This window comes from Symphodus melops (genome assembly GCF_947650265.1).
Source record: "Symphodus melops genome assembly, chromosome: 1".
In the NCBI taxonomy this organism is placed as follows: Eukaryota; Metazoa; Chordata; class Actinopteri; order Labriformes; family Labridae; genus Symphodus; species Symphodus melops.
In genome coordinates, this window is record NC_136691.1 from 32,688,312 (window position 1) to 32,715,552 (window position 27,241).

At 41.6% G+C, this 27,241-nt stretch overlaps 8 protein-coding genes across 8 annotated transcripts; all 8 read left to right on the plus strand.

The window, feature by feature from the left end:
- Positions 1-1,205: 1,205 nt before the first annotated feature.
- Positions 1,206-2,897, plus strand: LOC306833793 (tripartite motif-containing protein 16-like; the record flags this gene model as incomplete). Its single annotated transcript, XM_079359327.1, has 1 exon — positions 1,206-2,897. Exon 1 carries the CDS (start codon positions 1,239-1,241, stop codon positions 2,895-2,897), a length of 1,659 nt encoding a protein of 552 aa, XP_079215453.1. The 5' UTR covers positions 1,206-1,238.
- Positions 2,898-4,605: 1,708 nt separating this feature from the next.
- Positions 4,606-6,270, plus strand: LOC306833803 (tripartite motif-containing protein 16-like; the record flags this gene model as incomplete). The annotated part of the gene is made up of 1 exon (XM_079359338.1): positions 4,606-6,270. The coding sequence occupies exon 1, from the start codon at positions 4,612-4,614 to the stop codon at positions 6,268-6,270; it is 1,659 nt and encodes a 552-aa protein (XP_079215464.1). The 5' UTR covers positions 4,606-4,611.
- A 1,681-nt stretch (positions 6,271-7,951) lies between these two features.
- On the plus strand, positions 7,952-9,643 carry LOC306833807 (tripartite motif-containing protein 16-like; the record flags this gene model as incomplete). The annotated part of the gene is made up of 1 exon (XM_079359352.1): positions 7,952-9,643. The coding sequence occupies exon 1, from the start codon at positions 7,985-7,987 to the stop codon at positions 9,641-9,643; it is 1,659 nt and encodes a 552-aa protein (XP_079215478.1). The 5' UTR covers positions 7,952-7,984.
- A 1,714-nt stretch (positions 9,644-11,357) lies between these two features.
- LOC306833815 (tripartite motif-containing protein 16-like) lies at positions 11,358-13,016 on the plus strand (the record flags this gene model as incomplete). Its single annotated transcript, XM_079359365.1, has 1 exon — positions 11,358-13,016. The coding sequence occupies one exon, from the start codon at positions 11,358-11,360 to the stop codon at positions 13,014-13,016; it is 1,659 nt and encodes a 552-aa protein (XP_079215491.1).
- A 1,681-nt stretch (positions 13,017-14,697) lies between these two features.
- LOC306833824 (tripartite motif-containing protein 16-like) lies at positions 14,698-16,389 on the plus strand (the record flags this gene model as incomplete). Its single annotated transcript, XM_079359380.1, has 1 exon — positions 14,698-16,389. Exon 1 carries the CDS (start codon positions 14,731-14,733, stop codon positions 16,387-16,389), a length of 1,659 nt encoding a protein of 552 aa, XP_079215506.1. The 5' UTR covers positions 14,698-14,730.
- A 1,785-nt stretch (positions 16,390-18,174) lies between these two features.
- LOC306833877 (E3 ubiquitin/ISG15 ligase TRIM25-like) lies at positions 18,175-19,888 on the plus strand (the record flags this gene model as incomplete). Its single annotated transcript, XM_079359488.1, has 2 exons — positions 18,175-18,910; positions 19,878-19,888. 2 exons carry the CDS (start codon positions 18,175-18,177, stop codon positions 19,886-19,888), a joined length of 747 nt encoding a protein of 248 aa, XP_079215614.1.
- A 1,723-nt stretch (positions 19,889-21,611) lies between these two features.
- Positions 21,612-23,270, plus strand: LOC306833886 (tripartite motif-containing protein 16-like; the record flags this gene model as incomplete). Its single annotated transcript, XM_079359500.1, has 1 exon — positions 21,612-23,270. The coding sequence occupies one exon, from the start codon at positions 21,612-21,614 to the stop codon at positions 23,268-23,270; it is 1,659 nt and encodes a 552-aa protein (XP_079215626.1).
- A 1,681-nt stretch (positions 23,271-24,951) lies between these two features.
- LOC306833895 (tripartite motif-containing protein 16-like) lies at positions 24,952-26,643 on the plus strand (the record flags this gene model as incomplete). Its single annotated transcript, XM_079359510.1, has 1 exon — positions 24,952-26,643. The coding sequence occupies exon 1, from the start codon at positions 24,985-24,987 to the stop codon at positions 26,641-26,643; it is 1,659 nt and encodes a 552-aa protein (XP_079215636.1). The 5' UTR covers positions 24,952-24,984.
- Between the last annotated feature and the right edge of the window lie 598 nt (positions 26,644-27,241).

The following is a 27,241-nucleotide window of genomic DNA, read 5'->3' on the forward strand; positions in this document are numbered from 1 at the left end:
GTACTAAAACATTCAACTCAAGTTAAAGACAACTACTTTAATGGAATGTTACTATGGTTACTTATAAAGGACTCTAGTCAATGTAAAAAGTAGCTGGTATAAAATTCAATTGAATTAAACGTTTTGTAGTTGCTTATTTTTTTGCAAACAGACAACATGACACTTTATGACCAGCAGCCTGTTTAATAATGATCAATAATCAAGTCTTGTAAAGGACAAGATTCAATAATGTGGTCTAGTTTTACTATAACTCTATTATTTAAAGTTTTTTTCTTCGTCCTTAACGTACAAATGATTCCACAGGTCTCATCTGAGAATACTTTTGGACATTTGATCACAGAGCGTGACGTGTACGTTCCACATTTCGTCAGATGAAATGACTGAAGTGGAAATAAATGATTCCACTTTTATCTCGGGATAGAACAGATTTTAGCCGCAGTCCAAACTGCTCCAGCATTCAATTAAGTGTGTTTATATCTGCTGGTCACCCTCACTTTACTGTTTATAAAAAAATATGAACTTTAACAACAAGGAAAAGCAAGCACACTAAGAAACCACAGTGGACAGAGTTAGAAATGTAAGTCTCTGTGGATAATTAGTACACTAATAATCAAGGATGACTCACATCATGGGTATTAGCTGAGTCGTTGAGATAGTTCTGCCAAGAGTCGTTACGACAACCAGTCGTCCGCGGGTCGTTGGAGTCACATGTTCTAATGTTGTCCTTGGGCTGGACCAACTTCTGCCTCAAGGTGTTGGAGGGTTTGTGTTTGTGTGTCTGTGTTGATTTGAAAACGGGTGTTAAAGAAGCCATTTATGTCCAAGTGGAAAAGCCATCTCTTGACTGAGGTGGTGGTCAGAAACACCATCCTGCAATGATGTTTTGAATTCTCATCCAAAACAACTGAACTCCCAGTCCCATCTTGGAACATGTGACTCCAACGACCCACAGACGACTGTGTGTTGTAACGACTCAGCTAACGACTCTGATGTGAGTCATCCTTGACTATTAGCATGCTAATGATCCACAGAGGCTTAAATTTCTTGCTCCATCCTCCAAATAGCTCAGAACTGAAGGAGCCTTTTGGAGGAGAGGTGAAACGTCTTGAATATCTTCAGCCAGTCTAGTCACGGTTGGATCAAGCTTTGAATTAAGTCACGTTTTGTAGATCAGAGGTGAAAATAGTTTCAGTTCCCAGGAAGTGCAACTCAGACAGTCATTGTGACTGAGAGGAGAAATGGCCCAGAAAGGAGTTCAGCTGGACCAGGAAACCTTCTCTTGTTCGATCTGTCTGGATCTACTGAAGAAACCGGTGACTGTTCCCTGTGGACACAGCTACTGCATGAACTGTATTAAAACCCACTGGGATAAAGAGGAGAAGAAAAACTCCAGCTGCCCTCAGTGTAGGCAGACCTTCCCAGTGAGACCTGCCCTGTTGAAAAACACCATGTTGGCAGTTTTAGTGGAGGAGCTGAAGAAGACTGGACTTAAAGACGCTCCTGCTGACCGCTGCTATGCTGGACCCGAGGATGTGGCTTGCGATTTCTGCACCGAGAGCAAACTGAAAGCTCAAAGGTCCTGTCTACAATGTCTGGCTTCTTACTGTGAGAAACACCTGCAGCCTCATTATAAATCACCTACATTTGAAAAACACACGCTGGTGGAGCCCTCCAAGAAGCTCCAGGAGAACATATGCTCTCTACATAATGAGGTGATGAAGATGTTCTGCCGCACTGATAAGCAGTCTATCTGTTTTCTCTGCTCTGTGGAGGAACATAAAGGCCACGACACAGTCTCAGCTGCAGCAGAGAGGACCGAGAAGCAGAGAGAGCTGGAGGTGAGTCGACAACACATCCAGCAGAGGATCCAGGACAGAATGAAGCTGTTTCAACAGGAGGTGAAGGTTATTAATGGCTCTGTTGATAAAGCAGTGAAGGACAGTGAGAAGATCTTCACTCAGCTCATCTGTCTCATGGAGAAAAGACGCTCTGATGTGAAGCAGAAGGTTAGATCCCAGCAGCAAACTGAAGTCAGTCGAGTCAAAGAGCTTCAGGAGAAGCTGGAGCAGGAGATCACTGAGCTGAAGAGGAGAGACGCTGAACTGGAGAGGCTCTCACACACACAGGACCACATCAAGGTTCTACACGACTACCCTTCACTGTCACCACTCTGTCAATCTACACACTCATCCAGCATCAACATCCGTCCTCAGGGGTTATTTGAGTATGTGACGGCAGCTGTGTCAGAAGTCAAGGATGAACTTGAGGACGTCCTGAGAGAGAAATGGATAAACATCTCACAGAGAGTGACTGAAGTGGATGTTTTTCTGTCAAAACCAGAGCCCAAGACCAGAGCTGACTTCTTACAATATTCACGTGACATCACACTGGATCCAAATACAATAAATGCACAGCTGTTATTAACTGCCGCAAACAAAAATGTAATAAACACAGGTCAACAACAGTCTTATTCTAGTCACCCAGACAGATTCACTGATTGGTGTCAAGTCCTGAGTCCAGAGAGTCTGACTGGGCGTTGTTACTGGGAGGTGGAGAGGAGAGGAAGAGGAGTTTGTGTAGCAGTCGCATATAAGAATATCAACAGAGCAGGAGGCGTGACTGAAAGAGGATTTGGACTCAATGACAAATCTTGGGCATTATATTGTGACAACAACATTTATAAGTTTCGGTACAACAGTGTTAGTACTCCTATCTCAGGTCCTCAGTCTTCCAGAGTAGGAGTCTACCTGGATCACAGAGCAGGTATTCTGTCCTTCTACAGCATCTCTAAAACCATGACTCTCCTCCACAGAGTCCAGACCACATTCACTCAGCCTCTACATGCTGGACTTTGGATCGGTTTTGGATCTGCTGCTGAGTTGTGTAAACTGAAATAGACAGAAGCAATGTAAAGGAACTGTGTGTTAAACTTTAATCCTTCAACTTGATCATTATTCTTGTTTGTTGCTGAGAGCTGATTGTGACTTTATAGGTGGTACTTTGACATCTTTTCACTTGTTCTGTAAATGTTTGAGTCTCTTTACAAACACTCTTTAGATGTTTCTGTTTAGTCACAGAAGCTTTACTGCTTATGAGGATTACAGTTCAGCTGAACTGACGTTTTCTCTGCATGAACATTTCAACTTTTCTTCACTTAAAATATGTTTGCAATGTGTACTGATTGTTTTTACCACTATTAACATTTCATTTAGAAAAATCTCCAATAAAATTTATAGAATGATTTCTTTTTGAAGAATTAGTTGTGTTGTTTAATCTTAAAATGATTAAAAATAAACTCTGAATTGTGAAATCAATGAGATGATTATTATTTTATTTTTCAAAACTGAGATTCTGATCAAACAAACTGACAGAGGTACTAAAACATTCAACTCAAGTTAAAGACAACTACTTTAATGGAATGTTACTATGGTTACTTATAAAGGACTCTAGTCAATGTAAAAAGTAGCTGGTATAAAATTCAATTGAATTAAACGTTTTGTAGTTGCTTATTTTTTTGCAAACAGACAACATGACACTTTATGACCAGCAGCCTGTTTAATAATGATCAATAATCAAGTCTTGTAAAGGACAAGATTCAATAATGTGGTCTAGTTTTACTATAACTCTATTATTTAAAGTTTTTTTCTTCGTCCTTAACGTACAAATGATTCCACAGGTCTCATCTGAGAATACTTTTGGACATTTGATCACAGAGCGTGACGTGTACGTTCCACATTTCGTCAGATGAAATGACTGAAGTGGAAATAAATGATTCCACTTTTATCTCGGGATAGAACAGATTTTAGCCGCAGTCCAAACTGCTCCAGCATTCAATTAAGTGTGTTTATATCTGCTGGTCACCCTCACTTTACTGTTTATAAAAAAATATGAACTTTAACAACAAGGAAAAGCAAGCACACTAAGAAACCACAGTGGACAGAGTTAGAAATGTAAGTCTCTGTGGATAATTAGTACACTAATAATCAAGGATGACTCACATCATGGGTATTAGCTGAGTCGTTGAGATAGTTCTGCCAAGAGTCGTTACGACAACCAGTCGTCCGCGGGTCGTTGGAGTCACATGTTCTAATGTTGTCCTTGGGCTGGACCAACTTCTGCCTCAAGGTGTTGGAGGGTTTGTGTTTGTGTGTCTGTGTTGATTTGAAAACGGGTGTTAAAGAAGCCATTTATGTCCAAGTGGAAAAGCCATCTCTTGACTGAGGTGGTGGTCAGAAACACCATCCTGCAATGATGTTTTGAATTCTCATCCAAAACAACTGAACTCCCAGTCCCATCTTGGAACATGTGACTCCAACGACCCACAGACGACTGTGTGTTGTAACGACTCAGCTAACGACTCTGATGTGAGTCATCCTTGACTATTAGCATGCTAATGATCCACAGAGGCTTAAATTTCTTGCTCCATCCTCCAAATAGCTCAGAACTGAAGGAGCCTTTTGGAGGAGAGGTGAAACGTCTTGAATATCTTCAGCCAGTCTAGTCACGGTTGGATCAAGCTTTGAATTAAGTCACGTTTTGTAGATCAGAGGTGAAAATAGTTTCAGTTCCCAGGAAGTGCAACTCAGACAGTCATTGTGACTGAGAGGAGAAATGGCCCAGAAAGGAGTTCAGCTGGACCAGGAAACCTTCTCTTGTTCGATCTGTCTGGATCTACTGAAGAAACCGGTGACTGTTCCCTGTGGACACAGCTACTGCATGAACTGTATTAAAACCCACTGGGATAAAGAGGAGAAGAAAAACTCCAGCTGCCCTCAGTGTAGGCAGACCTTCCCAGTGAGACCTGCCCTGTTGAAAAACACCATGTTGGCAGTTTTAGTGGAGGAGCTGAAGAAGACTGGACTTAAAGACGCTCCTGCTGACCGCTGCTATGCTGGACCCGAGGATGTGGCTTGCGATTTCTGCACCGAGAGCAAACTGAAAGCTCAAAGGTCCTGTCTACAATGTCTGGCTTCTTACTGTGAGAAACACCTGCAGCCTCATTATAAATCACCTACATTTGAAAAACACACGCTGGTGGAGCCCTCCAAGAAGCTCCAGGAGAACATATGCTCTCTACATAATGAGGTGATGAAGATGTTCTGCCGCACTGATAAGCAGTCTATCTGTTTTCTCTGCTCTGTGGAGGAACATAAAGGCCACGACACAGTCTCAGCTGCAGCAGAGAGGACCGAGAAGCAGAGAGAGCTGGAGGTGAGTCGACAACACATCCAGCAGAGGATCCAGGACAGAATGAAGCTGTTTCAACAGGAGGTGAAGGTTATTAATGGCTCTGTTGATAAAGCAGTGAAGGACAGTGAGAAGATCTTCACTCAGCTCATCTGTCTCATGGAGAAAAGACGCTCTGATGTGAAGCAGAAGGTTAGATCCCAGCAGCAAACTGAAGTCAGTCGAGTCAAAGAGCTTCAGGAGAAGCTGGAGCAGGAGATCACTGAGCTGAAGAGGAGAGACGCTGAACTGGAGAGGCTCTCACACACACAGGACCACATCAAGGTTCTACACGACTACCCTTCACTGTCACCACTCTGTCAATCTACACACTCATCCAGCATCAACATCCGTCCTCAGGGGTTATTTGAGTATGTGACGGCAGCTGTGTCAGAAGTCAAGGATGAACTTGAGGACGTCCTGAGAGAGAAATGGATAAACATCTCACAGAGAGTGACTGAAGTGGATGTTTTGCTGTCAAAACCAGAGCCCAAGACCAGAGCTGACTTCTTACAATATTCACGTGACATCACACTGGATCCAAATACAATAAATGCACAGCTGTTATTAACTGCCGCAAACAAAAATGTAATAAACACAGGTCAACAACAGTCTTATTCTAGTCACCCAGACAGATTCACTGATTGGTGTCAAGTCCTGAGTCCAGAGAGTCTGACTGGGCGTTGTTACTGGGAGGTGGAGAGGAGAGGAAGAGGAGTTTGTGTAGCAGTCGCATATAAGAATATCAACAGAGCAGGAGGCGTGACTGAAAGAGGATTTGGACTCAATGACAAATCTTGGGCATTATATTGTGACAACAACATTTATAAGTTTTGGTACAACAGTGTTAGTACTCCTATCTCAGGTCCTCAGTCTTCCAGAGTAGGAGTCTACCTGGATCACAGAGCAGGTATTCTGTCCTTCTACAGCATCTCTAAAACCATGACTCTCCTCCACAGAGTCCAGACCACATTCACTCAGCCTCTACATGCTGGACTTTGGATCGGTTTTGGATCTGCTGCTGAGTTGTGTAAACTGAAATAGACAGAAGCAATGTAAAGGAACTGTGTGTTAAACTTTAATCCTTCAACTTGATCATTATTCTTGTTTGTTGCTGAGAGCTGATTGTGACTTTATAGGTGGTACTTTGACATCTTTTCACTTGTTCTGTAAATGTTTGAGTCTCTTTACAAACACTCTTTAGATGTTTCTGTTTAGTCACAGAAGCTTTACTGCTTATGAGGATTACAGTTCAGCTGAACTGACGTTTTCTCTGCATGAACATTTCAACTTTTCTTCACTTAAAATATGTTTGCAATGTGTACTGATTGTTTTTACCACTATTAACATTTCATTTAGAAAAATCTCCAATAAAATTTATAGAATGATTTCTTTTTGAAGAATTAGTTGTGTTGTTTAATCTTAAAATGATTAAAAATAAACTCTGAATTGTGAAATCAATGAGATGATTATTATTTTATTTTTCAAAACTGAGATTCTGATCAAACAAACTGACAGAGGTACTAAAACATTCAACTCAAGTTAAAGACAACTACTTTAATGGAATGTTACTATGGTTACTTATAAAGGACTCTAGTCAATGTAAAAAGTAGCTGGTATAAAATTCAATTGAATTAAACGTTTTGTAGTTGCTTATTTTTTTGCAAACAGACAACATGACACTTTATGACCAGCAGCCTGTTTAATAATGATCAATAATCAAGTCTTGTAAAGGACAAGATTCAATAATGTGGTCTAGTTTTACTATAACTCTATTATTTAAAGTTTTTTTCTTCGTCCTTAACGTACAAATGATTCCACAGGTCTCATCTGAGAATACTTTTGGACATTTGATCACAGAGCGTGACGTGTACGTTCCACATTTCGTCAGATGAAATGACTGAAGTGGAAATAAATGATTCCACTTTTATCTCGGGATAGAACAGATTTTAGCCGCAGTCCAAACTGCTCCAGCATTCAATTAAGTGTGTTTATATCTGCTGGTCACCCTCACTTTACTGTTTATAAAAAAATATGAACTTTAACAACAAGGAAAAGCAAGCACACTAAGAAACCACAGTGGACAGAGTTAGAAATGTAAGTCTCTGTGGATAATTAGTACACTAATAATCAAGGATGACTCACATCATGGGTATTAGCTGAGTCGTTGAGATAGTTCTGCCAAGAGTCGTTACGACAACCAGTCGTCCGCGGGTCGTTGGAGTCACATGTTCTAATGTTGTCCTTGGGCTGGACCAACTTCTGCCTCAAGGTGTTGGAGGGTTTGTGTTTGTGTGTCTGTGTTGATTTGAAAACGGGTGTTAAAGAAGCCATTTATGTCCAAGTGGAAAAGCCATCTCTTGACTGAGGTGGTGGTCAGAAACACCATCCTGCAATGATGTTTTGAATTCTCATCCAAAACAACTGAACTCCCAGTCCCATCTTGGAACATGTGACTCCAACGACCCACAGACGACTGTGTGTTGTAACGACTCAGCTAACGACTCTGATGTGAGTCATCCTTGACTATTAGCATGCTAATGATCCACAGAGGCTTAAATTTCTTGCTCCATCCTCCAAATAGCTCAGAACTGAAGGAGCCTTTTGGAGGAGAGGTGAAACGTCTTGAATATCTTCAGCCAGTCTAGTCACGGTTGGATCAAGCTTTGAATTAAGTCACGTTTTGTAGATCAGAGGTGAAAATAGTTTCAGTTCCCAGGAAGTGCAACTCAGACAGTCATTGTGACTGAGAGGAGAAATGGCCCAGAAAGGAGTTCAGCTGGACCAGGAAACCTTCTCTTGTTCGATCTGTCTGGATCTACTGAAGAAACCGGTGACTGTTCCCTGTGGACACAGCTACTGCATGAACTGTATTAAAACCCACTGGGATAAAGAGGAGAAGAAAAACTCCAGCTGCCCTCAGTGTAGGCAGACCTTCCCAGTGAGACCTGCCCTGTTGAAAAACACCATGTTGGCAGTTTTAGTGGAGGAGCTGAAGAAGACTGGACTTAAAGACGCTCCTGCTGACCGCTGCTATGCTGGACCCGAGGATGTGGCTTGCGATTTCTGCACCGAGAGCAAACTGAAAGCTCAAAGGTCCTGTCTACAATGTCTGGCTTCTTACTGTGAGAAACACCTGCAGCCTCATTATAAATCACCTACATTTGAAAAACACACGCTGGTGGAGCCCTCCAAGAAGCTCCAGGAGAACATATGCTCTCTACATAATGAGGTGATGAAGATGTTCTGCCGCACTGATAAGCAGTCTATCTGTTTTCTCTGCTCTGTGGAGGAACATAAAGGCCACGACACAGTCTCAGCTGCAGCAGAGAGGACCGAGAAGCAGAGAGAGCTGGAGGTGAGTCGACAACACATCCAGCAGAGGATCCAGGACAGAATGAAGCTGTTTCAACAGGAGGTGAAGGTTATTAATGGCTCTGTTGATAAAGCAGTGAAGGACAGTGAGAAGATCTTCACTCAGCTCATCTGTCTCATGGAGAAAAGACGCTCTGATGTGAAGCAGAAGGTTAGATCCCAGCAGCAAACTGAAGTCAGTCGAGTCAAAGAGCTTCAGGAGAAGCTGGAGCAGGAGATCACTGAGCTGAAGAGGAGAGACGCTGAACTGGAGAGGCTCTCACACACACAGGACCACATCAAGGTTCTACACGACTACCCTTCACTGTCACCACTCTGTCAATCTACACACTCATCCAGCATCAACATCCGTCCTCAGGGGTTATTTGAGTATGTGACGGCAGCTGTGTCAGAAGTCAAGGATGAACTTGAGGACGTCCTGAGAGAGAAATGGATAAACATCTCACAGAGAGTGACTGAAGTGGATGTTTTGCTGTCAAAACCAGAGCCCAAGACCAGAGCTGACTTCTTACAATATTCACGTGACATCACACTGGATCCAAATACAATAAATGCACAGCTGTTATTAACTGCCGCAAACAAAAATGTAATAAACACAGGTCAACAACAGTCTTATTCTAGTCACCCAGACAGATTCACTGATTGGTGTCAAGTCCTGAGTCCAGAGAGTCTGACTGGGCGTTGTTACTGGGAGGTGGAGAGGAGAGGAAGAGGAGTTTGTGTAGCAGTCGCATATAAGAATATCAACAGAGCAGGAGGCGTGACTGAAAGAGGATTTGGACTCAATGACAAATCTTGGGCATTATATTGTGACAACAACATTTATAAGTTTTGGTACAACAGTGTTAGTACTCCTATCTCAGGTCCTCAGTCTTCCAGAGTAGGAGTCTACCTGGATCACAGAGCAGGTATTCTGTCCTTCTACAGCATCTCTAAAACCATGACTCTCCTCCACAGAGTCCAGACCACATTCACTCAGCCTCTACATGCTGGACTTTGGATCGGTTTTGGATCTGCTGCTGAGTTGTGTAAACTGAAATAGACAGAAGCAATGTAAAGGAACTGTGTGTTAAACTTTAATCCTTCAACTTGATCATTATTCTTGTTTGTTGCTGAGAGCTGATTGTGACTTTATAGGTGGTACTTTGACATCTTTTCACTTGTTCTGTAAATGTTTGAGTCTCTTTACAAACACTCTTTAGATGTTTCTGTTTAGTCACAGAAGCTTTACTGCTTATGAGGATTACAGTTCAGCTGAACTGACGTTTTCTCTGCATGAACATTTCAACTTTTCTTCACTTAAAATATGTTTGCAATGTGTACTGATTGTTTTTACCACTATTAACATTTCATTTAGAAAAATCTCCAATAAAATTTATAGAATGATTTCTTTTTGAAGAATTAGTTGTGTTGTTTAATCTTAAAATGATTAAAAATAAACTCTGAATTGTGAAATCAATGAGATGATTATTATTTTATTTTTCAAAACTGAGATTCTGATCAAACAAACTGACAGAGGTACTAAAACATTCAACTCAAGTTAAAGACAACTACTTTAATGGAATGTTACTATGGTTACTTATAAAGGACTCTAGTCAATGTAAAAAGTAGCTGGTATAAAATTCAATTGAATTAAACGTTTTGTAGTTGCTTATTTTTTTGCAAACAGACAACATGACACTTTATGACCAGCAGCCTGTTTAATAATGATCAATAATCAAGTCTTGTAAAGGACAAGATTCAATAATGTGGTCTAGTTTTACTATAACTCTATTATTTAAAGTTTTTTTCTTCGTCCTTAACGTACAAATGATTCCACAGGTCTCATCTGAGAATACTTTTGGACATTTGATCACAGAGCGTGACGTGTACGTTCCACATTTCGTCAGATGAAATGACTGAAGTGGAAATAAATGATTCCACTTTTATCTCGGGATAGAACAGATTTTAGCCGCAGTCCAAACTGCTCCAGCATTCAATTAAGTGTGTTTATATCTGCTGGTCACCCTCACTTTACTGTTTATAAAAAAATATGAACTTTAACAACAAGGAAAAGCAAGCACACTAAGAAACCACAGTGGACAGAGTTAGAAATGTAAGTCTCTGTGGATAATTAGTACACTAATAATCAAGGATGACTCACATCATGGGTATTAGCTGAGTCGTTGAGATAGTTCTGCCAAGAGTCGTTACGACAACCAGTCGTCCGCGGGTCGTTGGAGTCACATGTTCTAATGTTGTCCTTGGGCTGGACCAACTTCTGCCTCAAGGTGTTGGAGGGTTTGTGTTTGTGTGTCTGTGTTGATTTGAAAACGGGTGTTAAAGAAGCCATTTATGTCCAAGTGGAAAAGCCATCTCTTGACTGAGGTGGTGGTCAGAAACACCATCCTGCAATGATGTTTTGAATTCTCATCCAAAACAACTGAACTCCCAGTCCCATCTTGGAACATGTGACTCCAACGACCCACAGACGACTGTGTGTTGTAACGACTCAGCTAACGACTCTGATGTGAGTCATCCTTGACTATTAGCATGCTAATGATCCACAGAGGCTTAAATTTCTTGCTCCATCCTCCAAATAGCTCAGAACTGAAGGAGCCTTTTGGAGGAGAGGTGAAACGTCTTGAATATCTTCAGCCAGTCTAGTCACGGTTGGATCAAGCTTTGAATTAAGTCACGTTTTGTAGATCAGAGGTGAAAATAGTTTCAGTTCCCAGGAAGTGCAACTCAGACAGTCATTGTGACTGAGAGGAGAAATGGCCCAGAAAGGAGTTCAGCTGGACCAGGAAACCTTCTCTTGTTCGATCTGTCTGGATCTACTGAAGAAACCGGTGACTGTTCCCTGTGGACACAGCTACTGCATGAACTGTATTAAAACCCACTGGGATAAAGAGGAGAAGAAAAACTCCAGCTGCCCTCAGTGTAGGCAGACCTTCCCAGTGAGACCTGCCCTGTTGAAAAACACCATGTTGGCAGTTTTAGTGGAGGAGCTGAAGAAGACTGGACTTAAAGACGCTCCTGCTGACCGCTGCTATGCTGGACCCGAGGATGTGGCTTGCGATTTCTGCACCGAGAGCAAACTGAAAGCTCAAAGGTCCTGTCTACAATGTCTGGCTTCTTACTGTGAGAAACACCTGCAGCCTCATTATAAATCACCTACATTTGAAAAACACACGCTGGTGGAGCCCTCCAAGAAGCTCCAGGAGAACATATGCTCTCTACATAATGAGGTGATGAAGATGTTCTGCCGCACTGATAAGCAGTCTATCTGTTTTCTCTGCTCTGTGGAGGAACATAAAGGCCACGACACAGTCTCAGCTGCAGCAGAGAGGACCGAGAAGCAGAGAGAGCTGGAGGTGAGTCGACAACACATCCAGCAGAGGATCCAGGACAGAATGAAGCTGTTTCAACAGGAGGTGAAGGTTATTAATGGCTCTGTTGATAAAGCAGTGAAGGACAGTGAGAAGATCTTCACTCAGCTCATCTGTCTCATGGAGAAAAGACGCTCTGATGTGAAGCAGAAGGTTAGATCCCAGCAGCAAACTGAAGTCAGTCGAGTCAAAGAGCTTCAGGAGAAGCTGGAGCAGGAGATCACTGAGCTGAAGAGGAGAGACGCTGAACTGGAGAGGCTCTCACACACACAGGACCACATCAAGGTTCTACACGACTACCCTTCACTGTCACCACTCTGTCAATCTACACACTCATCCAGCATCAACATCCGTCCTCAGGGGTTATTTGAGTATGTGACGGCAGCTGTGTCAGAAGTCAAGGATGAACTTGAGGACGTCCTGAGAGAGAAATGGATAAACATCTCACAGAGAGTGACTGAAGTGGATGTTTTGCTGTCAAAACCAGAGCCCAAGACCAGAGCTGACTTCTTACAATATTCACGTGACATCACACTGGATCCAAATACAATAAATGCACAGCTGTTATTAACTGCCGCAAACAAAAATGTAATAAACACAGGTCAACAACAGTCTTATTCTAGTCACCCAGACAGATTCACTGATTGGTGTCAAGTCCTGAGTCCAGAGAGTCTGACTGGGCGTTGTTACTGGGAGGTGGAGAGGAGAGGAAGAGGAGTTTGTGTAGCAGTCGCATATAAGAATATCAACAGAGCAGGAGGCGTGACTGAAAGAGGATTTGGACTCAATGACAAATCTTGGGCATTATATTGTGACAACAACATTTATAAGTTTCGGTACAACAGTGTTAGTACTCCTATCTCAGGTCCTCAGTCTTCCAGAGTAGGAGTCTACCTGGATCACAGAGCAGGTATTCTGTCCTTCTACAGCATCTCTAAAACCATGACTCTCCTCCACAGAGTCCAGACCACATTCACTCAGCCTCTACATGCTGGACTTTGGATCGGTTTTGGATCTGCTGCTGAGTTGTGTAAACTGAAATAGACAGAAGCAATGTAAAGGAACTGTGTGTTAAACTTTAATCCTTCAACTTGATCATTATTCTTGTTTGTTGCTGAGAGCTGATTGTGACTTTATAGGTGGTACTTTGACATCTTTTCACTTGTTCTGTAAATGTTTGAGTCTCTTTACAAACACTCTTTAGATGTTTCTGTTTAGTCACAGAAGCTTTACTGCTTATGAGGATTACAGTTCAGCTGAACTGACGTTTTCTCTGCATGAACATTTCAACTTTTCTTCACTTAAAATATGTTTGCAATGTGTACTGATTGTTTTTACCACTATTAACATTTCATTTAGAAAAATCTCCAATAAAATTTATAGAATGATTTCTTTTTGAAGAATTAGTTGTGTTGTTTAATCTTAAAATGATTAAAAATAAACTCTGAATTGTGAAATCAATGAGATGATTATTATTTTATTTTTCAAAACTGAGATTCTGATCAAACAAACTGACAGAGGTACTAAAACATTCAACTCAAGTTAAAGACAACTACTTTAATGGAATGTTACTATGGTTACTTATAAAGGACTCTAGTCAATGTAAAAAGTAGCTGGTATAAAATTCAATTGAATTAAACGTTTTGTAGTTGCTTATTTTTTTGCAAACAGACAACATGACACTTTATGACCAGCAGCCTGTTTAATAATGATCAATAATCAAGTCTTGTAAAGGACAAGATTCAATAATGTGGTCTAGTTTTACTATAACTCTATTATTTAAAGTTTTTTTCTTCGTCCTTAACGTACAAATGATTCCACAGGTCTCATCTGAGAATACTTTTGGACATTTGATCACAGAGCGTGACGTGTACGTTCCACATTTCGTCAGATGAAATGACTGAAGTGGAAATAAATGATTCCACTTTTATCTCGGGATAGAACAGATTTTAGCCGCAGTCCAAACTGCTCCAGCATTCAATTAAGTGTGTTTATATCTGCTGGTCACCCTCACTTTACTGTTTATAAAAAAATATGAACTTTAACAACAAGGAAAAGCAAGCACACTAAGAAACCACAGTGGACAGAGTTAGAAATGTAAGTCTCTGTGGATAATTAGTACACTAATAATCAAGGATGACTCACATCATGGGTATTAGCTGAGTCGTTGAGATAGTTCTGCCAAGAGTCGTTACGACAACCAGTCGTCCGCGGGTCGTTGGAGTCACATGTTCTAATGTTGTCCTTGGGCTGGACCAACTTCTGCCTCAAGGTGTTGGAGGGTTTGTGTTTGTGTGTCTGTGTTGATTTGAAAACGGGTGTTAAAGAAGCCATTTATGTCCAAGTGGAAAAGCCATCTCTTGACTGAGGTGGTGGTCAGAAACACCATCCTGCAATGATGTTTTGAATTCTCATCCAAAACAACTGAACTCCCAGTCCCATCTTGGAACATGTGACTCCAACGACCCACAGACGACTGTGTGTTGTAACGACTCAGCTAACGACTCTGATGTGAGTCATCCTTGACTATTAGCATGCTAATGATCCACAGAGGCTTAAATTTCTTGCTCCATCCTCCAAATAGCTCAGAACTGAAGGAGCCTTTTGGAGGAGAGGTGAAACGTCTTGAATATCTTCAGCCAGTCTAGTCACGGTTGGATCAAGCTTTGAATTAAGTCACGTTTTGTAGATCAGAGGTGAAAATAGTTTCAGTTCCCAGGAAGTGCAACTCAGACAGTCATTGTGACTGAGAGGAGAAATGGCCCAGAAAGGAGTTCAGCTGGACCAGGAAACCTTCTCTTGTTCGATCTGTCTGGATCTACTGAAGAAACCGGTGACTGTTCCCTGTGGACACAGCTACTGCATGAACTGTATTAAAACCCACTGGGATAAAGAGGAGAAGAAAAACTCCAGCTGCCCTCAGTGTAGGCAGACCTTCCCAGTGAGACCTGCCCTGTTGAAAAACACCATGTTGGCAGTTTTAGTGGAGGAGCTGAAGAAGACTGGACTTAAAGACGCTCCTGCTGACCGCTGCTATGCTGGACCCGAGGATGTGGCTTGCGATTTCTGCACCGAGAGCAAACTGAAAGCTCAAAGGTCCTGTCTACAATGTCTGGCTTCTTACTGTGAGAAACACCTGCAGCCTCATTATAAATCACCTACATTTGAAAAACACACGCTGGTGGAGCCCTCCAAGAAGCTCCAGGAGAACATATGCTCTCTACATAATGAGGTGATGAAGATGTTCTGCCGCACTGATAAGCAGTCTATCTGTTTTCTCTGCTCTGTGGAGGAACATAAAGGCCACGACACAGTCTCAGCTGCAGCAGAGAGGACCGAGAAGCAGAGAGAGCTGGAGGTGAGTCGACAACACATCCAGCAGAGGATCCAGGACAGAATGAAGCTGTTTCAACAGGAGGTGAAGGTTATTAATGGCTCTGTTGATAAAGCAGTGAAGGACAGTGAGAAGATCTTCACTCAGCTCATCTGTCTCATGGAGAAAAGACGCTCTGATGTGAAGCAGAAGGTTAGATCCCAGCAGCAAACTGAAGTCAGTCGAGTCAAAGAGCTTCAGGAGAAGCTGGAGCAGGAGATCACTGAGCTGAAGAGGAGAGACGCTGAACTGGAGAGGCTCTCACACACACAGGACCACATCAAGGTTCTACACGACTACCCTTCACTGTCACCACTCTGTCAATCTACACACTCATCCAGCATCAACATCCGTCCTCAGGGGTTATTTGAGTATGTGACGGCAGCTGTGTCAGAAGTCAAGGATGAACTTGAGGACGTCCTGAGAGAGAAATGGATAAACATCTCACAGAGAGTGACTGAAGTGGATGTTTTGCTGTCAAAACCAGAGCCCAAGACCAGAGCTGACTTCTTACAATATTCACGTGACATCACACTGGATCCAAATACAATAAATGCACAGCTGTTATTAACTGCCGCAAACAAAAATGTAATAAACACAGGTCAACAACAGTCTTATTCTAGTCACCCAGACAGATTCACTGATTGGTGTCAAGTCCTGAGTCCAGAGAGTCTGACTGGGCGTTGTTACTGGGAGGTGGAGAGGAGAGGAAGAGGAGTTTGTGTAGCAGTCGCATATAAGAATATCAACAGAGCAGGAGGCGTGACTGAAAGAGGATTTGGACTCAATGACAAATCTTGGGCATTATATTGTGACAACAACATTTATAAGTTTCGGTACAACAGTGTTAGTACTCCTATCTCAGGTCCTCAGTCTTCCAGAGTAGGAGTCTACCTGGATCACAGAGCAGGTATTCTGTCCTTCTACAGCATCTCTAAAACCATGACTCTCCTCCACAGAGTCCAGACCACATTCACTCAGCCTCTACATGCTGGACTTTGGATCGGTTTTGGATCTGCTGCTGAGTTGTGTAAACTGAAATAGACAGAAGCAATGTAAAGGAACTGTGTGTTAAACTTTAATCCTTCAACTTGATCATTATTCTTGTTTGTTGCTGAGAGCTGATTGTGACTTTATAGGTGGTACTTTGACATCTTTTCACTTGTTCTGTAAATGTTTGAGTCTCTTTACAAACACTCTTTAGATGTTTCTGTTTAGTCACAGAAGCTTTACTGCTTATGAGGATTACAGTTCAGCTGAACTGACTTTTTGTCTGCATGAACATTTTAACTTTTCTTCACTTAAAATATGTTTGCAATGTGTACTGATTGTTTTTACCACTTTTAACATTTCATTTAGAAAAATCTCCAATAAAATGTATAGAATGATTTCCTTTTGAAGAATTAATTGTGTTGTTTCATCTTAAAATGATTAAAAATAAACTCTGAATTGTGAAATCAATGAGATAATTATTATTTCATTTTTCAAAACTGAGATTCTGATCAAACAAACTGACAGAGGTACTAAAACATTCAACTCAAGTTAAAGACAACTACTTTGATGGAATGTTACTATGGTTACTTATAAAGGACTCTAGTCAATGTAAAAAGTAGCTGGTATAAAATTCACTTGAAGTAAACGTTTTGTAGTTGCTTATTTTTTTGCAGATACTCAAAACTTGAACAATAGGTGTCTTCAGAGAAGCAATTTCTTTTCACGCCCAAAGAGAAACAAAACAGACAACTTGACACTTTATAACCAGCAGCCTGTTTAATAATGTTCAATAATCAAGTCTTATAAAGGACAAGATTCAATAATGTTGTCTAGTTTTACTATAACTCTATTATTTAAAGTTTTTTTCTTCGTCCTTAACTTACAAATGATTCCACAGGTCTCATCTGAGAATACTTTTGGACGTTTGATCACAGAGCGTGACGTGTATGTTCCACATTTCGTCAGATGAAATGACTGAAGTGGAAATAAATGATTCCACTTTGATCTCGGGATAGAACAGATTTTAGCCGCAGTCCAAACTGCTCCAACATTCAATTAAGTGTGTTTATATCTGCTGGTCACCCTCACTTTACAGTTTATAAAAAATATGAACTTTAACAACAAGGAAAAGCAAGCACACTAAGAAACCAAAGTGGACAGAGATAGAAATGTAAGTCTCTGTGGATAATTAGTACTCTAATAATCAAGGATGACTCACATCATGGGTATTAGCTGAGTCGTTGACATAGTTCTGCCAAGAGTCGTTACGACAACCAGTCGTCTGCGGGTCGTTGGAGTCACATGTTCTAATGTTGTCCTTGGGCTGGACCAACTTCTGCCTCAAGGTGTTGGAGGGTTTGTGTGTCTGTGTTGATTTGAAAACGGGTGTTAAAGAAGCCATTTATGTCCAAGTGGAAAAGCCATCCCTTGACTGAGGTGGTGGTCAGAAACACTATCTTTCACCATCCTGCAATGATTTTTTGAATTCTCATCCAAAACAACTGAAGTCCCAGTCCCACCTTGGAACATGTGACTCCAACGACCCACAGACGACTGTGTGTTGTAACGACTCAGCTAACGACTCTGATGTGAGTCATCCTTGACTATTAGCATGCTAATGATCCACAGAGGCTTAAATTTCTTGCTCCATCCTCCAAATAGCTCAGAACAGAAGGAGCCTTTTTGAGGAGAGGTGAAACGTCTTGAATATCTTCAGCCAGTCTAGTCACGGTTAGATCAAGCTTTGAATTAAGTCACGTTTTGTAGATCAGAGGTGAAAATAGTTTCAGTTCCCAGGAAGTGAAACTCAGACAGTCATTGTGACTGAGAGGAGAAATGGCCCAGGAAGGAGTTCAGCTGGACCAGGAAACCTTCTCTTGTTTGATCTGTCTGGATCTACTGAAGAATCCGGTGACTGTTCCCTGTGGACACAGCTACTGCATGAACTGTATTAAAACCCACTGGGATAAAGAGGAGAAGAAAAACTCCAGCTGCCCTCAGTGTAGGCAGACCTTCCCAGCGAGACCTGCCCTGTTGAAAAACACCATGTTGGCAGTTTTAGTGGAGGAGCTGAAGAAGACTGGACTTAAAGACGCTCCTGCTGATCACTGCTATGCTGGACCCCAGGATGTGGCCTGTGATTTCTGCACCAAGAGAAAACTGAAAGCCCAAAAGTACTGTCTCCAATGTCTGGCTTCTTACTGCGAGAAACACCTGCAGCCTCACTATAAATCACCTACATTTGAAAAACACAAGCTGGTGGAGCCCTCCAAGAAGATCAAGTTGAACATCTGCTCTCGTCATGATGAGGTGATGAAGATGTTCTGCCGCACTGATAAGCAGTCCATCTGTTATCTCTGCTCTCTAGAGGAACATAAAGGCCACGACACAGTCTCAGCTGCAGCAGAGATGACGGAGATGACTCGACAAAACATCCAGCAGAGGATCCAGCGCAGAGAGAAAGATGTGAAGCTGTTTCAACAGGAGGTGAAGGCTATCAATGGCTCTGCCGATAAAGCAGTGGAGGGCAGTGAGAAGATCTTCACTGAGATGATCCGTCTCATGGAGGAAAGTCGCTCTGATGTGAAGCAGAAGGTCAGATCCCAGCAGCAAACTGAAGTCAGTCGAGTCAAAAATCGCCATGCTTTGGATCAGGAGATCGCTAAGCTGAAGAGGAGAGATGCTGAATTGGAGAGACTCTCACGCACACAGGACCACATCCAGTTTCTACACGACTACAACTCACTGTCACCACTCGGCAAGTCTACCCACTCATCCAGCATCAATATCCGTCCTCAGAGGTTATTTGAGGATGTGACATCAGCTGTGTCAGAAGTCAGAGACAAACTAGAGGACGTCCTGAGAGAGAAATGGACAAACGTCTCAGTGGACATCTTACTGTCAAAACCAGAGCCCAAGACCAGAGCTGACTTCTTACAATATTCACGTGACATCACACTGGATCCAAATACACTCAACAAATGGCTCTTATTATCTGGTGGGAACAGAAAAGTGACATACACAGGTCAACAACAGTCTTATTCTAGTCACCCGGACAGATTCACTGGATGGCCTCAGGTCCTGAGTCCAGAAAGTCTGACTGGACGTTGTTACTGGGAGGTGAAGAGGAGAGGAAGAGGAGTTTGTGTAGCAGTCGCTTTCAAGAATATCAACAGAGCAGGAGGCGTGATTGAAAGAGGATTTGGACTCAATGACAAATCTTGGGCGTTATATTGTGACAACAACAGTTCTAAGTTTCTGTGCAACGATGTCAGCACTCCTCTCTCAGGTCCTCAGTCCTCCAGAGTAGGAGTCTACCTGGATCACAGAGTAGGTATTCTGTCCTTCTACAGCATCTCTAAAACCATGAATCTCCTCCACAGAGTCCAGACCACATTCACTCAGCCTCTACATGCTGGAATTTACATTTATCCTAGATCTTCTGCTGAGTTATGTAAACTGAAATAGACACAAGTAATTAAAGGAACAGTGGGTTAATCTTGAAAATCCTTCAACTTGGTCGTTCTTCTTGTGTGTAGCTGAGAGCTGATTGTGGTTACATTGTTCAAGTCAAACTTTGTGGGTGGTACTTTGACATCTTTTCACTTTTTCTGCAAATGTTTGAGTCTCTTTAAATAACTCTTTAGCTGTTTCCGTTTAGTTACAGAGGCTCTACTGCTCATGACGATTTTTGTTCAGCTGAACTGACTTTTTGTCTGCATGAACATTTCAACTTTTCTTCACTTAAAATATGTTTGCAATGTGTACTGATTGTTTTTACCACTTTTAACATTTCATTTAGAAAAATCTCCAATAAAATGTATAGAATGATTTCTTTTTGAAGAATTAATTGTGTTGTTTCATCTTAAAATGATTAAAAATAAACTCTGAATTGTGAAATCAATGAGATGATTATTATTTTATTTTTCAAAACTGAGATACTGATCAAACAAACTGACAGACGTACTAAAACATTCAACTCAAGTTAAAGACAACTACTTTGATGGAATGTTACTATGGTTACTTATAAAGGACTCTAGTCAATGTAAAAAGTAGCTGGTATAAAATTCACTTGAAGTAAACGTTTTGTAGTTGCTTATTTTTTTGCAGATACTCAAAACTTGAACAATAGGTGTCTTCAGAGAAGCAATTTCTTTTCACGCCCAAAGAGAAACAAAACAGACAACTTGACACTTTATAACCAGCAGCCTGTTTAATAATGTTCAATAATCAAGTCTTATAAAGGACAAGATTCAATAATGTTGTCTAGTTTTACTATAACTCTATTATTTAAAGTTTTTTTCTTCGTCCTTAACTTACAAATGATTCCACAGGTCTCATCTGTGAATACTTTTGGACATTTGATCACAGAGCGTGACGTGTATGTTCCACATTTCGTCAGATGAAATGACTGAAGTGGAAATAAATGATTCCACTTTGATCGCGGGATAGAACAGATTTTAGCCGCAGTCCAAACTGCTCCAACATTCAATTAAGTGTGTTTATATCTGCTGGTCACCCTCACTTTACTGTTTATAAAAAAACATGAACTTTAACAACAAGGAAAAGCAAGCACACTAAGAAACCAAAGTGGACAGAGATAGAAATGTAAGTCTCTGTGGATAATTAGTACTCTAATAATCAAGGATGACTCACATCATGGGTATTAGCTGAGTCGTTGACATAGTTCTGCCAAGAGTCGTTACGACAACCAGTCGTCTGCGGGTCGTTGGAGTCACATGTTCTAATGTTGTCCTTGGGCTGGACCAACTTCTGCCTCAAGGTGTTGGAGGGTTTGTGTGTCTGTGTTGATTTGAAAATGGGTGTTAAAGAAGCCATTTATGTCCAAGTGGAAAAGCCATCCCTTGACTGAGGTGGTGGTCAGAAACACCATCTTTCACCATCCTGCAATGATTTTTTGAATTCTCATCCAAAACAACTGAACTCCCAGTCCCATCTTGGAACATGTGACTCCAACGACCCACAGACGACTGTGTGTTGTAACGACTCAGCTAACGACTCTGATGTGAGTCATCCTTGACTATTAGCATGCTAATGATCCACAGAGGCTTAAATTTCTTGCTCCATCCTCCAAATAGCTCAGAACTGAAGGAGCCTTTTGGAGGAGAGGTGAAACGTCTTGAATATCTTCAGCCAGTCTAGTCACGGTTGGATCAAGCTTTGAATTAAGTCACGTTTTGTAGATCAGAGGTGAAAATAGTTTCAGTTCCCAGGAAGTGCAACTCAGACAGTCATTGTGACTGAGAGGAGAAATGGCCCAGAAAGGAGTTCAGCTGGACCAGGAAACCTTCTCTTGTTCGATCTGTCTGGATCTACTGAAGAAACCGGTGACTGTTCCCTGTGGACACAGCTACTGCATGAACTGTATTAAAACCCACTGGGATAAAGAGGAGAAGAAAAACTCCAGCTGCCCTCAGTGTAGGCAGACCTTCCCAGTGAGACCTGCCCTGTTGAAAAACACCATGTTGGCAGTTTTAGTGGAGGAGCTGAAGAAGACTGGACTTAAAGAAGGTCCTGCTGACCGCTGCTATGCTGGACCCGAGGATGTGGCTTGCGATTTCTGCACCGAGAGCAAACTGAAAGCTCAAAGGTCCTGTCTACAATGTCTGGCTTCTTACTGTGAGAAACACCTGCAGCCTCATTATAAATCACCTACATTTGAAAAACACACGCTGGTGGAGCCCTCCAAGAAGCTCCAGGAGAACATATGCTCTCTACATAATGAGGTGATGAAGATGTTCTGCCGCACTGATAAGCAGTCTATCTGTTTTCTCTGCTCTGTGGAGGAACATAAAGGCCACGACACAGTCTCAGCTGCAGCAGAGAGGACCGAGAAGCAGAGAGAGCTGGAGGTGAGTCGACAACACATCCAGCAGAGGATCCAGGACAGAATGAAGCTGTTTCAACAGGAGGTGAAGGTTATTAATGGCTCTGTTGATAAAGCAGTGAAGGACAGTGAGAAGATCTTCACTCAGCTCATCTGTCTCATGGAGAAAAGACGCTCTGATGTGAAGCAGAAGGTTAGATCCCAGCAGCAAACTGAAGTCAGTCGAGTCAAAGAGCTTCAGGAGAAGCTGGAGCAGGAGATCACTGAGCTGAAGAGGAGAGACGCTGAACTGGAGAGGCTCTCACACACACAGGACCACATCAAGGTTCTACACGACTACCCTTCACTGTCACCACTCTGTCAATCTACACACTCATCCAGCATCAACATCCGTCCTCAGGGGTTATTTGAGTATGTGACGGCAGCTGTGTCAGAAGTCAAGGATGAACTTGAGGACGTCCTGAGAGAGAAATGGATAAACATCTCACAGAGAGTGACTGAAGTGGATGTTTTTCTGTCAAAACCAGAGCCCAAGACCAGAGCTGACTTCTTACAATATTCACGTGACATCACACTGGATCCAAATACAATAAATGCACAGCTGTTATTAACTGCCGCAAACAAAAATGTAATAAACACAGGTCAACAACAGTCTTATTCTAGTCACCCAGACAGATTCACTGATTGGTGTCAAGTCCTGAGTCCAGAGAGTCTGACTGGGCATTGTTACTGGGAGGTGGAGAGGAGAGGAAGAGGAGTTTGTGTAGCAGTCGCATATAAGAATATCAACAGAGCAGGAGGCGTGACTGAAAGAGGATTTGGACTCAATGACAAATCTTGGGCATTATATTGTGACAACAACATTTATAAGTTTCGGTACAACAGTGTTAGTACTCCTATCTCAGGTCCTCAGTCTTCCAGAGTAGGAGTCTACCTGGATCACAGAGCAGGTATTCTGTCCTTCTACAGCATCTCTAAAACCATGACTCTCCTCCACAGAGTCCAGACCACATTCACTCAGCCTCTACATGCTGGACTTTGGATCGGTTTTGGATCTGCTGCTGAGTTGTGTAAACTGAAATAGACAGAAGCAATGTAAAGGAACTGTGTGTTAAACTTTAATCCTTCAACTTGATCATTATTCTTGTTTGTTGCTGAGAGCTGATTGTGACTTTATAGGTGGTACTTTGACATCTTTTCACTTGTTCTGTAAATGTTTGAGTCTCTTTACAAACACTCTTTAGATGTTTCTGTTTAGTCACAGAAGCTTTACTGCTTATGAGGATTACAGTTCAGCTGAACTGACGTTTTCTCTGCATGAACATTTCAACTTTTCTTCACTTAAAATATGTTTGCAATGTGTACTGATTGTTTTTACCACTATTAACATTTCATTTAGAAAAATCTCCAATAAAATTTATAGAATGATTTCTTTTTGAAGAATTAGTTGTGTTGTTTAATCTTAAAATGATTAAAAATAAACTCTGAATTGTGAAATCAATGAGATGATTATTATTTTATTTTTCAAAACTGAGATTCTGATCAAACAAACTGACAGAGGTACTAAAACATTCAACTCAAGTTAAAGACAACTACTTTAATGGAATGTTACTATGGTTACTTATAAAGGACTCTAGTCAATGTAAAAAGTAGCTGGTATAAAATTCAATTGAATTAAACGTTTTGTAGTTGCTTATTTTTTTGCAAACAGACAACATGACACTTTATGACCAGCAGCCTGTTTAATAATGATCAATAATCAAGTCTTGTAAAGGAAAAGATTCAATAATGTGGTCTAGTTTTACTATAACTCTATTATTTAAAGTTTTTTTCTTCGTCCTTAACGTACAAATGATTCCACAGGTCTCATCTGAGAATACTTTTGGACATTTGATCACAGAGCGTGACGTGTACGTTCCACATTTCGTCAGATGAAATGACTGAAGTGGAAATAAATGATTCCACTTTTATCTCGGGATAGAACAGATTTTAGCCGCAGTCCAAACTGCTCCAGCATTCAATTAAGTGTGTTTATATCTGCTGGTCACCCTCACTTTACTGTTTATAAAAAAATATGAACTTTAACAACAAGGAAAAGCAAGCACACTAAGAAACCACAGTGGACAGAGTTAGAAATGTAAGTCTCTGTGGATAATTAGTACACTAATAATCAAGGATGACTCACATCATGGGTATTAGCTGAGTCGTTGAGATAGTTCTGCCAAGAGTCGTTACGACAACCAGTCGTCCGCGGGTCGTTGGAGTCACATGTTCTAATGTTGTCCTTGGGCTGGACCAACTTCTGCCTCAAGGTGTTGGAGGGTTTGTGTTTGTGTGTCTGTGTTGATTTGAAAACGGGTGTTAAAGAAGCCATTTATGTCCAAGTGGAAAAGCCATCTCTTGACTGAGGTGGTGGTCAGAAACACCATCCTGCAATGATGTTTTGAATTCTCATCCAAAACAACTGAACTCCCAGTCCCATCTTGGAACATGTGACTCCAACGACCCACAGACGACTGTGTGTTGTAACGACTCAGCTAACGACTCTGATGTGAGTCATCCTTGACTATTAGCATGCTAATGATCCACAGAGGCTTAAATTTCTTGCTCCATCCTCCAAATAGCTCAGAACTGAAGGAGCCTTTTGGAGGAGAGGTGAAACGTCTTGAATATCTTCAGCCAGTCTAGTCACGGTTGGATCAAGCTTTGAATTAAGTCACGTTTTGTAGATCAGAGGTGAAAATAGTTTCAGTTCCCAGGAAGTGCAACTCAGACAGTCATTGTGACTGAGAGGAGAAATGGCCCAGAAAGGAGTTCAGCTGGACCAGGAAACCTTCTCTTGTTCGATCTGTCTGGATCTACTGAAGAAACCGGTGACTGTTCCCTGTGGACACAGCTACTGCATGAACTGTATTAAAACCCACTGGGATAAAGAGGAGAAGAAAAACTCCAGCTGCCCTCAGTGTAGGCAGACCTTCCCAGTGAGACCTGCCCTGTTGAAAAACACCATGTTGGCAGTTTTAGTGGAGGAGCTGAAGAAGACTGGACTTAAAGACGCTCCTGCTGACCGCTGCTATGCTGGACCCGAGGATGTGGCTTGCGATTTCTGCACCGAGAGCAAACTGAAAGCTCAAAGGTCCTGTCTACAATGTCTGGCTTCTTACTGTGAGAAACACCTGCAGCCTCATTATAAATCACCTACATTTGAAAAACACACGCTGGTGGAGCCCTCCAAGAAGCTCCAGGAGAACATATGCTCTCTACATAATGAGGTGATGAAGATGTTCTGCCGCACTGATAAGCAGTCTATCTGTTTTCTCTGCTCTGTGGAGGAACATAAAGGCCACGACACAGTCTCAGCTGCAGCAGAGAGGACCGAGAAGCAGAGAGAGCTGGAGGTGAGTCGACAACACATCCAGCAGAGGATCCAGGACAGAATGAAGCTGTTTCAACAGGAGGTGAAGGTTATTAATGGCTCTGTTGATAAAGCAGTGAAGGACAGTGAGAAGATCTTCACTCAGCTCATCTGTCTCATGGAGAAAAGACGCTCTGATGTGAAGCAGAAGGTTAGATCCCAGCAGCAAACTGAAGTCAGTCGAGTCAAAGAGCTTCAGGAGAAGCTGGAGCAGGAGATCACTGAGCTGAAGAGGAGAGACGCTGAACTGGAGAGGCTCTCACACACACAGGACCACATCAAGGTTCTACACGACTACCCTTCACTGTCACCACTCTGTCAATCTACACACTCATCCAGCATCAACATCCGTCCTCAGGGGTTATTTGAGTATGTGACGGCAGCTGTGTCAGAAGTCAAGGATGAACTTGAGGACGTCCTGAGAGAGAAATGGATAAACATCTCACAGAGAGTGACTGAAGTGGATGTTTTTCTGTCAAAACCAGAGCCCAAGACCAGAGCTGACTTCTTACAATATTCACGTGACATCACACTGGATCCAAATACAATAAATGCACAGCTGTTATTAACTGCCGCAAACAAAAATGTAATAAACACAGGTCAACAACAGTCTTATTCTAGTCACCCAGACAGATTCACTGATTGGTGTCAAGTCCTGAGTCCAGAGAGTCTGACTGGGCGTTGTTACTGGGAGGTGGAGAGGAGAGGAAGAGGAGTTTGTGTAGCAGTCGCATATAAGAATATCAACAGAGCAGGAGGCGTGACTGAAAGAGGATTTGGACTCAATGACAAATCTTGGGCATTATATTGTGACAACAACATTTATAAGTTTCGGTACAACAGTGTTAGTACTCCTATCTCAGGTCCTCAGTCTTCCAGAGTAGGAGTCTACCTGGATCACAGAGCAGGTATTCTGTCCTTCTACAGCATCTCTAAAACCATGACTCTCCTCCACAGAGTCCAGACCACATTCACTCAGCCTCTACATGCTGGACTTTGGATCGGTTTTGGATCTGCTGCTGAGTTGTGTAAACTGAAATAGACAGAAGCAATGTAAAGGAACTGTGTGTTAAACTTTAATCCTTCAACTTGATCATTATTCTTGTTTGTTGCTGAGAGCTGATTGTGACTTTATAGGTGGTACTTTGACATCTTTTCACTTGTTCTGTAAATGTTTGAGTCTCTTTACAAACACTCTTTAGATGTTTCTGTTTAGTCACAGAAGCTTTACTGCTTATGAGGATTACAGTTCAGCTGAACTGACGTTTTCTCTGCATGAACATTTCAACTTTTCTTCACTTAAAATATGTTTGCAATGTGTACTGATTGTTTTTACCACTATTAACATTTCATTTAGAAAAATCTCCAATAAAATTTATAGAATGATTTCTTTTTGAAGAATTAGTTGTGTTGTTTAATCTTAAAATGATTAAAAATAAACTCTGAATTGTGAAATCAATGAGATGATTATTATTTTATTTTTCAAAACTGAGATTCTGATCAAACAAACTGACAGAGGTACTAAAACATTCAACTCAAGTTAAAGACAACTACTTTAATGGAATGTTACTATGGTTACTTATAAAGGACTCTAGTCAATGTAAAAAGTAGCTGGTATAAAATTCAATTGAATTAAACGT